The following is a 12,142-nucleotide window of genomic DNA, read 5'->3' as shown; positions in this document are numbered from 1 at the left end:
GGACTGTTAAAAAGGCCACCACAGACTGGCTTTTCTCCAATTCATGCTACTTTTTCTAGATGGAATTACAATCAGGTGTACCACAACTGTCCCAGGATACAGTATATGTAGAAGGAAATTACTCACTTGCCCAATACACTGAGTCTGAGAGCAAATTTCCCAATTGCAGCAGTGCATATGCACATGCATTGCTGGAATGATGATCAATACAGTATATTTCAACAGTGCTGATTGGCTATGTTGGTGTCTGTTCAGTTCAGATGCATCTTTCCATTCCCAAAAGAGTATCTTGCTGTCAAAGTTGATTGTATTTGTGTGTTCTTCTGTACTTGGAGCTTGGAAAGTTTTTTCCTTTTTATCATAACTGCTAGAGATTTTTTTTCAAGCTTTGATTGTTGCTTAACTACTGGTGGTTGAATGCAGATCAATTTACATGACATAAGACAGCAAAGGCCATTGTCTTCTTTGGTATTCTGTTCTCTTAAAAAGCATTAAAGACCTAACGGAATCTTGCACTGCACAAATTTATTTAACATATAGGTTCTTAAACTGTGGTCCGTGGACCCCTGAGGTCCTCACAGGGGATCCACAAAATCTAGAAAAAATTGATCTTTTATTATCTTTTACAGTTAAAATAGAAATAATGAATGAAAGCATGCAAGAAAGAAAAGGAATTATAGAACAAAATCTTAATTTATCTTGTTTGTGTAAAATTTGGCTTTTCTAACCTACTGTGTCCATGAAAAACAAGCAAAAATAAAAAAAATCAGTTATGAAAGTAACTGATAGCAAATACAGTAACTGTTTGATATTTCTGGATACAGTTAGAACATGGAAGTGAATTACGCTGAGTGCCTGAAAGATAACAGGTGACATTTCTTGTTACAGAAGCCACATGAAGAGAGAGTTGGAGTCAGTCAGTGAGTGTTTGGACAGACTTAGTGACAGTGTTTCTTCTTCAGTTTCTGCTAATAAAACTGTTCGGTTATTTTTGGGTAGAGTGACTTTCGATATTATCACAGTAAATTTTGTAACAATGCATTCTGGACAAGTCTCAGAATGGATTGCTGACTGAATTTGAAATGTAAAAGAACTGATGATATTGATGAGAGTGCATTCTGTTCAAAGCAAAATGAAGCTTCTTCCAGTCATCATAAAAAGTGTTGCTGTTATAGAAAGGAATATCTGTTGATTGGCTTCACATATATAGGTCCTGAAGACCAGCAACTACTACGGTGTGTATTGTGTTATGAGACATTGTCCAACAAGGTTATGAAACCTTAAAAATTGTGAAGACATCTCAATGCTTAACATAAAAAAAGCCTCAAAGAGCATTGATTTTTTTTTTCAAAAATAAGGAGCATGAGCTTGGGGAAAGTAAAAAAAATGGTTTAAAAGACTGCAGGAGGTTGTAACAATGAAAATGCAGTGAGGGCCTCATTTGATGTTTCTCAACGAAGAGCAAAAAACGGAAAACCACACAAAATAGCTGAAGAATGTATAATACCTGCTGCATAAATCATGATTTCTGCATTGATCAATGAGAAAGATGTCAAGGACCCTTCCCTTAATATCTTTGTCAAATAACACAGTTAAGAAGCGAGTCAATGATTTATCAGCCAATTTCAAGGAATGATTAATAGAAAGAACATGCATGTCCTCCTACTTTGCACTGCAATTGGATGAAAGCACAGACATAACAACAAAGTGACCTTGAATGAACCGGTCAAAATCGTCAATTTTACAAAAAGCAAATTACTGAATGCAAAACTTTTTGAACAGCTTTGCAAAGATATGAAGGACCATGAACACCACCAACGTTTGCTACACTGTGAAGTTTTGTCTCTTTTTAGGGAATTGAGACAAAATAAGATTATTCCTCATGGAGAAGCAGTTTCACCTCAGTGATTGTTGGGCAGATTTTTTCTGGTTAATCAAATTAGCATATCTGTCAGATATCTTCACTCATTTAAATATGCTCAACTTAAATCTTCCAGGAGAAAAAATTACAGTTTTTCAAATTGAAAACAAGATCGAAGCAATGATCAAAAAATTGGAATTGTGGCATCATCGCCTATCGAACCAAAAATATGAGACATTTCCAAATCTCACAAATTTTCTTGATTCCACTGATGAAGAGTTGTCTGAGAAGGACACATCACTTATGCCATGGTACTTGGAAGATTTGCAGCATAGTTTCTGTGAATATTTTCCTGTTCCTGAAAAACTGTATTAAAGATCTGTTTTCAGTTAATGTGTATGAACTGGAGGGGCTCACAGCAGCAGAGGATGACAAGCTCATAGAAATATCCACTGATGGTGCTCTGAAATTACAGTTCAAGGAACAGTCCCTTCCAAATTTCTCTCCTCACATACAAGCAGGTTTTCCAGAATTATCAAAGAGGGCTATGAAAGTATTGATGCCCTTTGTAGCGACATACTTGTTTGAAAAAATCATTCTTTGCTCTCGTTTATCTTAAAAATAAGTATAGGAACTGTTTGAGAAACGTAGAGTCAGAACTCAGAATACAGTGGACCCTCGACTTATGTGGCTGCAGGTCGAAAAGTCCATAGGTTGAGGGACCATTTCCCATAGGAATGCACTGAAAACCATTTAATCTGTCCTAGCCAAAGAAAAAAAAATCCCGGGCTTCCCAAGCTGCACCTGCTGCCCTCTGCCTCCCGTCCCTGCCGGGACAGGAGGCAGAGGGCACTGGGAACAGGAGGCAGAGGGCAGTGGAGGGAGTTTGGAAGCCTGGGAAGCTGAAAGCCGGCAGCGGGCGCAGAGTGGCTTTCGGCTTCCTGGGCTTCCAAAGCTGTACCCGCTGTCCTCTCTCCTGTCCCAGCTGCCCTCTGCTTCCTGTCCCTGTGGGGACAGGAGGCAGAGGGCAAGGCGGACGGGAGACAGAGGGCAGCGGAGGGGGTTTGGAAGCCAAAAGCTGGCAGTGGGCACGGAGCCGCTTTCGGCTTCCCGGGCTTCCAAACCCCCTCCGCTGCCCTCTTGTCTCCTGTCCCCGGTGCCTCTGCCTCCTGTCCCCGTGGGCAGAGGGCACCGGGGACAGGAGAGAGGGCAGCGGGTGCAGCTTTGGAAGTCTGGGAAGCCGAAAGCGGCTCAGCGCCCGCTGCCAGCTTTTGGCTTCCAAACCCCCTCAGCTGCCCTCTGTGTCCCGTCCCCCTTGCCCAAAATTTTGGAGCCGGATTTTTTTGTACCTCGAAATTGTTATAAGTAGGGACCTTCGTAAGTTGAGGGTCCACTGTACAAGTTTCAGCTATTAAGCCTGATATAACAAGACTTGTAAGTGAAATGCAGCGCCAACCTTCTCAATTATTTGAATATACAGTATGTTTCTTTTTTCCCCACCCAACATTTGTTTAATGAGGCACAATTTTGTACAAATTATATTCTTGTCATTTTCTAGCTTTCATGTGACCTTTTGTATAGGTGTATTGTATTAGCGATTTTATGTCCTTTTAATTTCAGTTCCTTCAGCAAGAATTAAAGACTATTATTATTATTATTTCAATTTTGTGTGGAATCATTCCAATAAGAATATTATAATAGGAGTGTGTTCATTAACAGATTAATTTATTTCTTCTCTCCAGATTTGAAGACACTTCATGAGAAACTTTGAATAAATATTTGATGCACACTAGGGTTTTAAATCTTGAATTAAGTCTTTGTGTTCCAAGGCAGCAAAAGATATTTAAAGGGAGCCCATAGTAAAGAAAAGGTTAAGAACCACTGATTTGATGGTTGTTGTGGGTTTTTCGGGCTCTTTGGCCATGTTCTGGTTTGTTCTTCCTAACGTTTCGCCACTCTCTGTGGCCGGCATCTTCAGAGGACAGCACTCTGTGGAAGCTTGGGAAGCTGAAAGCCAGCAGTGGGTGCGGAGTGGCTTTCGGCTTCTCGGGCTTCCAAAGCTGCACCTGCTGCCCTCTCTCTCCTGTCCCCGGTGCCCTCTGCCCACAGGCACAGGAGGCAGAGGCACCCGGGATAGGAGACAAGAGGGCAGCGGAGGGGGTTTGGAAGCCCGGAAAGCCTAAAGCCAGCAGCGGACGCAGAGGTCGGGGCGGCTTTTGGCTTCCTGGGCTTCCAGAGCTGCCCCCAGTGCCCTCTGCCTCCTGTCCCTGCTGGGCAGAGGGCAGCAGAGAGCACAGAGTGCTGTTCTCTGAAGATGCCGGCCACAGAGACTGACGAAACATTAGGAAGAACAACCTTCAGAACACGGCCAAAGAGCCCAAAAAACCCACAACGACCATTAGATCCCAGCCGTGAAAGCCTTCACGAATAAACCACTGATTTATTCTTTATTTTTTTGCCCATCTGAGTTCCCCAAGCAAAAGAACCATCTTATGGTCCTGTGTCAATCTTTATTATATAGTCAGCTTCCTCTAATGGTAATAATGTCGTAGTTATAGGACACTGAGAAGGGGGTTGGACTTGATGGCCTTGTAGGCCCCTTCCAACTTCACTTTTCTATGATTCTATGACACATGCAGACAGCTAAAGCTTGGTCATTACACAGAAAAAAGCATTTAACGGCCTGAAACTAGGGATGACCACCTTCTCTCTTCTGTGCATGCATTAGGATTGTTTGCTAGGATTCTGCTATGAGTGTCCCAACCTTTGAAAGTGTAGGGAAGTCTGACTGTTTTTCATAATGCAGTGATTATGTACTGTGGATGTTGCACTTGGTTTCTTTTAACTAAAAATGAATGTAAGTCAGAAAAAGTTTTTTAAAAAAAGAAGCCCCACCCTGTTTTAAAAAAAAAGATGAGGGCTGAAATGATACTGGAGAGAGTCAAAACATGGCCAGATGGTTCCATGCATCCCTAGAGGGCAGAAGGCGACTATCTGAGTAAGTAACATTTGTTGAAAAAAATTGAAGCAGGAGGAGATAAAAAGCTCCAGGGCATTAGAAGCTGCAAAAATGACTTGAGGATTGGGGGTGGGGAACTCACATGTTGTCCATTCGTAGTGTAATACATCTGAAGTATACTGGGTATGAGAAGGCCACCTAGGTTCTAATGGACCATCTTACGTATTATGTATATGTGATTATGTATATATAACTACCATACCTACATATAGTAATTATGGTATACAGTGGTGCCTTGCTTAACGATTACCCCACTTGACGACGAATCCGCTTCACGATGATGTTAGCGATCGCAAAACGATGTTTTAATGGGCAAAATCCACTTTGCGATGATCAGTTCCCTGCTTCGGGAACCAATTCTTTGCATTATGACGATCAAAACAGCTGATTGTTGGGTTTTCAAAATGGCTGCCGGCTGTTCAAAATGGCTCCCCGCTGTGTTCAGGACGGATTTTTCGCTGCACAGGCATCAGAAAATGGCCGCCCTATGGAGGATCTTCGCTGGATGCTGAGGTATTTCGGCCATTGGAACGCATTAAACCAGTTTTCAATGCATTTCAATGGGCTTTTTTATTTCGCTTGACAAGGATTTCGCTCTACAGCGATTTCGCTGGAACGAATTATCCTTTTCAAGGGAGGCACCACTGTATATTGGGTAATGTACAGTATATACATAAAGAAATTATGAATCTAATTCTATAAAATTGTCTGCGTATAGATTGACCAAAAATACTTTCCATGTTTGTTTAGTTTTAAATGATGCTTTGTTTCAATTAACAAGACATTTTATTAAGAGAATAAGGAAAAAGTTCAAGGACACCCTGTCCCATATTTGCATAAATGCCACATTTATTTCTTTAACTGAACAATGCCTTAAGTGTACACAAACAGTTCAAGACCCTAATTTCCAACACTCATAATTTAAGACATCAAGAAAACTAGACTCATTACTTCAGTATTGTTATTTATAACAGGTGTGCCCACAGCAATCACATATATACAAAGCAAGAGAAATTGTCTCCCAGCATTTGGAGATGATGTCACAGGAAGAACTCATGTGGACAAACTAGATAATGGAAGCACAGGCAAAATAAGATTAATAAAAATAAAAGAAAGTGATCACAATCTCTGTTATACAGTACAATCTTGATATTGAGCCACAGCTCGTGAATGATAAGAGATCCTTCATACAGATCACTCAATACACAACAGAGAGACAGTAAAAGCACATTAAACAGTTAAATTCCTTGTGTTGTTGCATGTTACCACAGAAGTAAGCAATCTCCTCTTAGTTCTACAGTTCTTAGCTAATTGTGCTTCAATCTCTTGTTTCTTTGCTTGCCTCTTGCTTTATAATCCCCAGAATTATTTTACCATGCTTGTCTAAGATCTGAGATACTTGTTGAAGGTGGTAGAAAAAGCATCTATTCTTTCAGGATAATTCCTTTTTATACCCCATTGGAATAGGAATGAAGTTATATATGTTTAAAAAATAATAATAACATTGTTTTCTTACATGACATGATTTTATCACACCAGCCTCTATTTAGAAATACATGTTACAGTACATTGTAGTGTCAATGGGTAGTGTCAAGGTAGCTCCTCTGGGTTTTTCATGTTAAAACTAAAACGTATCTATTGGATTTCCTGAAACATAAATTAAAAAAAAAACCCTTTATGGACACTTATTCCCAACAAAAGCCCATGGGCTGTTGAAAAGAAGTTATCTATGAAGAGTATTTAAAAATCCTTACATCTTAAACTATGAAGAAAGATTTACAATAAATCAGTGGAGACTTCCCAAGTAGTCTGAAATCTGATGGATAAATATATGTGTAACTTGATATTTTGGCAATGAATGAACCAGTAATCTCAGCAGTACAGATGCCAAAGAAATGACAGGCAGGGTGAGCAAAATAACACTCATGGATTAAATATCTATATTCCTAACAAAATATTGTAATTGTCTAAAGGTGTTCACATTAGCAGAAGACTGCTATTTGTTGAACGTGTGATAAATAAGTTACAGTTAATTTGCTGAGTTCACAGTTCACCAGCTATTTTTCAGTCATCACGTTCAAATCCTGATTCAAAAATCCTCATTGATTCCAAGTATCTTGGATTATGCCTTTGATCCCCTACATAGGACTACCATGTTGTCTGCAGATTTGCTGGCCTCAGCAACATGGAACACTGAGTGAGATTGGGCCCATCCCAAAATTCACATCAGCAGGGACATGCACATAAGGCTGGCTGACCTAAGCCATGTCCCGTATTGTCCTGTCTCACTGTATTGTCCTTACTAGTCCTTCTTCCTCGTTTGAGGTGCAGGTAACAAACACATTTTTGTCTCCCTGCATTATTTGATCCTAATAAATGAAAAAAAGGAGGATACTGATGACATAACTTTTTTCATTCATTGCCACTAACATAGTGCGACTGCAGATGATTTTCTGATTATGCCTGGGGGGAAAGGGGGGTGATGATCCTCTCTTAGAAAAGTTATATTATGGACTGCAACTCCAAAAATCTCCCACAGTCATGGCTAGGAATTATTCGAGTTGTCATCCCAAAAATAACTTTTCTAAGTTCTAATCGATGCTTCTGTTATTAAAGCCTCATGTAGATAATGGAAGCATGTATGATCAAATCAATAGCCAATTGGGATAGATTTTCTTTCAAAAAGGCATTTATGCTTCTTTTGAAGGAACTCTTATCAGCCTCCAAAAGCCATCCTGTATTTAGGGAAGTGAAGAAAGGGCTCTTCTAGAGAGGAACAATGATAACATATCTGCAATTCTATAGGTACTTTACCCAGGAGGAAGCCCTGCTGAACTAAGTGAATCTTACTTTCAAAGGAACAGACATAAGATTGCACTGTATATTTTGTTCCTTTTCAAAGACAGGTACTTACATTTCTAGCACTTTATTACTAATTGGCTATAGGGAGCTGTAAATTTACCCTTAACCATTTAAAGTACTGTAATAATCATATAGGACATTTCAGAGAAGGGAGGATTTGGCAAGCATGACCATCTGCTGTCTTGCTGCATATTTTGTTCAAACTTTCTGGCCTAATGTCTGCTAATGCCACTGGAACTCTTTCCAGGTATTTTGGTGGTTGGTCAAACACTGATAAGAGAGCAAGAATAACTGTTTAGAAACCCGAGTATCAAAGATGAATTTTCATGAGATGATACCTCAGTCTTTAGACCATAGGTGGCTCATGCACAAAGCAGCAGGAAGCAACGCACCCCCACCCCCCAGTTTTGTAGAGAGCCTCCCTGTACTGTCCATGAGTTGCCCCTGCTTTAGACTGGGTGCTTCCAGACACAATGCTAAAAAAGCACTAGGCAGAATTTCAATACTTTCCACACACTGAGAAAAGCACGTGTACGTGTACAGCCTTACTTTGTTCCTTGACATGGGTCACAGCTGTGTGAAGAGGAGGACAGGAGAGCTGGCTCAGAATGGATGTGTCATTCTCTCTCCTTAGAAAATTGTTTATTAATTTGGAAAGGGCCAGTTTACTTGAGCTGCCTTGTCTTTCTCTGGGCTTCCATGAATTATTCTTTTCATCCTGCCTGAGTCTGACACCGAGAGTGAGCAATGTGGGAGAAGGATGGAATGCAGTTAACAAAAGCTGCCATGTTTCTGTTCTTTCAAAAAAAAAAAAAACACACAACACAACCCAAACCTTGGGCTGAGTGCAGCAGGAAAGGAAAAGGGTATAAACACGAAAATTGCAAGAGGTTTCGCTTTTTTTTCAGGGAGGGAGCGCTCCCCTTGTCAGCAACATGTTCTTTCTAATGTAAACAATGGTCATATCGTGTTTCCCCAAAAATAAGACAGGGTCTTATATGAATTTTTGTTCCAAAAAATGTATTAGGGCTTATTTTCAGGGGATGTTTTATTTTACAGTTATGTCATCTTCTGGTTGCTGCACAATGCTGCACAATGGTGGAGGGCGGGGTTTCACTTAGCTGGGGCTTATTTTTGGGGTAGGGCTTTTATTCTGAGCATCCTGAAAAATCATACTAGGGCTTATTTTCAGGTTAGGTCTTATTTTCGGAGAAACAGGGTATTCTAGAAACCACTCTTGGACTCCCAGCAGCTTCAAACAATTTTTAAATTGTTAAATGCATATCAGTGCAATTCTGTTTTCATTCCCACTGTGTTCAGATAAAAAAAAATACTTGAGAATTATATTTAGGGGGGCACTTGAGTAGTCTAGTTAAATTGTTAATTTTCTTCTTAAAGGCACTGATGACAACTCATTCTGGGCGATAATACATTTAAGAAGTAATGAGTTCAGGAGCTTCTAATTTCATTGCCCAGAGCCAGAAGCTTCAGATCAATAAAATGTGTCTTAAGAAGAAAGAAACATGAATGAAGCTAAAAGGATTTTGTTAAAGACATGAAAGGTTTCTGTTCTTGGAAACCCATAGCAAGCAATACAACAGGATGGGGAACCCATGGTCCAGAGGTACACTTCCTTCACTACTGGCCAGGCTAGCTATGGTTGACATGGATTAAGGGTTCACAGGCTCCTCAATCCTATGACAGAGAAAGGAGGGGTATAACCAATATCTCATCTACCTTTTCTTGGGATAACTCTTCCCACCCTTCCTGAATTCCACATTTTCCTATCTACACCTGCAAAGTGATGGTGCTGCTATTCCATTCCTCCCTATAAAGTGGGATTTTTTCCATGGTATAAAACAAAGTGAAAGCAGCACTGGGAAAACACAGAGGAATTACACAAAGATGACTATTTTGTGTGGACCCCACTCCTTTTAATGTTAGCAAGTGAGGCATTGCAATTCCACTGTAAACACCTTGTCTGGAAGCAGCCTTGAGACTGGAAAGTTGTATTGAATCAAAATTGTCCAGCAAAGCTATTTTTAAATATATACTGTATATATGTGTGTATAATTATTATTTTGCAAGCAGGAAAAGTAAACCACAGGGAATAAAATAAATAACACTATTTCTTGACCACCTCCTGCATGTCCATCTCAACTGGATTATAAAACAAGTGGCTTTTTTGTGCATATAAAATTGGACAGCAAATTTTGGGAAATGATCACAGAACAGAATGGTGAGCCCATGGGAATAACTAGCACTTCCTATTTTTTGTTGTCTTTTCAAATTGGAAGACAGAACAAGAGTTCTGTGGAGGGCAAAGAAGGAATGCTATGCTATCTGAAGGAAGCTAATATAAAAAAGAGCAGCAAAGAATGATATAAAATGCCCAGTCAGTTGATATATCTCCCAACGAGGACATGAGATGGGAGGACTTTGCCTGGGCTATGTCCTGGTTACTGTAGTCACCACTTTTGCTCATTCTCCAAAAAGTATACAGTTTGGCTGAAACACTGAGTCTATGCAGAGGGATTCAGCTCACCTTCTACTGTATTTGCCCATATTTCCTCACACCACACACACACACACACACACACACACATATCAAAGTAGAATTCAAAAAAATGATTACTGCATAGACCATCTCATCTGGATATCACACACAAGACCAAACAGATACAACAGGAAAAGTTGGGAAAGTGAGAAACAATCAAACCAGTGTATAGTCATGCTGTGCAAATTAATGTCTGCTGTCAGTGAGAGATTATATAGACTCTGAGATACCCACAGGGAGGTTTGGACATCTTCAGCACCTCACCTACGGTTGAGCTTACATATGTAACCAAAATTTTGAAATGGTAAAAGGAGTACTCTGAGCTAACACAGAGACTCTACAGTTAAGGTTATTCTAAAAATGTGGTGCAAGGATCATTTTCAATTGTTATTGTGAGTTGGACATTCTGTGTAGAATTCTAATACTCCAAGGGGTGGGGGTGGAGAAAAGGAAAGAAAAGAGTGAAGTGCCAGCATATTAAATGTTTGGAGGGAGATTTTTTAAAACAGTGAAAAAGAAGTGTTATTTTATGTCATGCTTTTTCCTTATGGTAGGGTCCTTTCATTCTTTCTATATCCCCATCAACTGTAAAATTATTTTTCCAATAAAATAATATGACAAATAATATTTTCTGTATGCAGTAAACATACATTTCCTCATTTCTGTAGGATATCCATACATCTTTCTTTGTGGTAGCACTTCTATTGTGCAGATATTCCATCTGCCCCCAGCAACTACTAGAAACCTTTGTTTGTTGGAAAATGCAATTTTCCCCTCGGGTCATCTATCACTATTTTCACTACCATATGGAATGTTGTGGAAGAATTAAGCCCACAACCCACAGTTTCTTTACTCCCAAGCAGAGTCTCCTAAAACGGATTTTCATTAAAACAAAAAGCAAGTTACAGAAATGTTGTATATATCTGGATACCCAGCTCATCCTTTAGCTAAGTTAAACAAGCATAGTGTCAGAAAATGGCTGATGAGGCTCCCTCCTATGATCACACTGACTCACTTCCACATCTTTTCCCTTATCAGAAATGGAATGCAGCACCTCGTACGTGTATAGGTGTAGAAAACAGCAACACATGATAAACAGAATGTTCAATTTTCAGTGAAGTAAATAGAAATAAATACTTTATAAATATAATCTTATACTACTTTTTCTTGCTCTACCAAGTAATTTTTAAAATGTCAATAAGTTATGTTTTATCAGCACACAATCCTATCGCTTTTATCTCCTTTAAGTAACATGATTTAAAACGTTCACCCCTTTGCAAATACCTGTCTCTTTAAATGGAACAGTTGCTTTAAAAATTAAAATAAAATAAAATAAAATAGAAAAAGCTCTTGCTTTGTTAGTGGTCATATTTCACCCAATAGAAAGAGATGGGTGGGAGATCACATATGCACAAGAATTTCAGGGTGTACCAGTCTTCTAAAGTTACAAGAGAAATGAGTTTGGCCAATGAAGCTGTAACTTGAGATGGATCACTCTGTGGCGCAGGCATCTGGGAGATGAATGACAGGAGAGATCCAAATTTAAGATGGGAACCCTCAAACAGCACCCATTATTTTTGTTTGATGAGTTGGGTGGTTCTTTTAGACTAAATTCTTGTCTGGGCTGTTCTCCTTCTAGACAGTTTGGACCTGTTGGGGAAGCCAAGAAAAAAGAATAATGAAAGGATGGCTGGGGGGAATAAGACAGAGGAGAAAAGACTCTTCAGACTCCTAGCAAACCTTCAGAAAGACCAACCAAGTAGGCTCTGCATGGACCTGAGCTGGAATTAGCTCTGGCACAACACTGCATGTTGTTGCCATTTTTAAGTCTACAATTCCCATC

At 39.6% G+C, this 12,142-nt stretch overlaps 1 protein-coding gene across 50 annotated transcripts in view; it reads right to left on the bottom strand.

The window, feature by feature from the left end:
- Positions 1-5,706: 5,706 nt before the first annotated feature.
- KIF1A (kinesin family member 1A) overlaps positions 5,707-12,142 on the bottom strand; it is a 142,887-nt gene continuing 136,451 nt past the window's right edge. For all 50 annotated transcript variants that reach the window (XM_078389315.1, XM_078389317.1, XM_078389316.1 and 47 more), the window contains one exon: positions 5,707-11,949. In XM_078389315.1, coding sequence (XP_078245441.1) covers positions 11,907-11,949 — 43 coding nt within the window. In that variant the 3' untranslated portion in view covers positions 5,707-11,906. The remainder of the gene's footprint in view (positions 11,950-12,142) is intronic.

Source organism: Pogona vitticeps, chromosome 3, assembly GCF_051106095.1.
Source record: "Pogona vitticeps strain Pit_001003342236 chromosome 3, PviZW2.1, whole genome shotgun sequence".
Classification (NCBI taxonomy): domain Eukaryota; kingdom Metazoa; phylum Chordata; class Lepidosauria; order Squamata; family Agamidae; genus Pogona; species Pogona vitticeps.
This window is presented reverse-complemented; position numbering and strand designations above follow the sequence as displayed.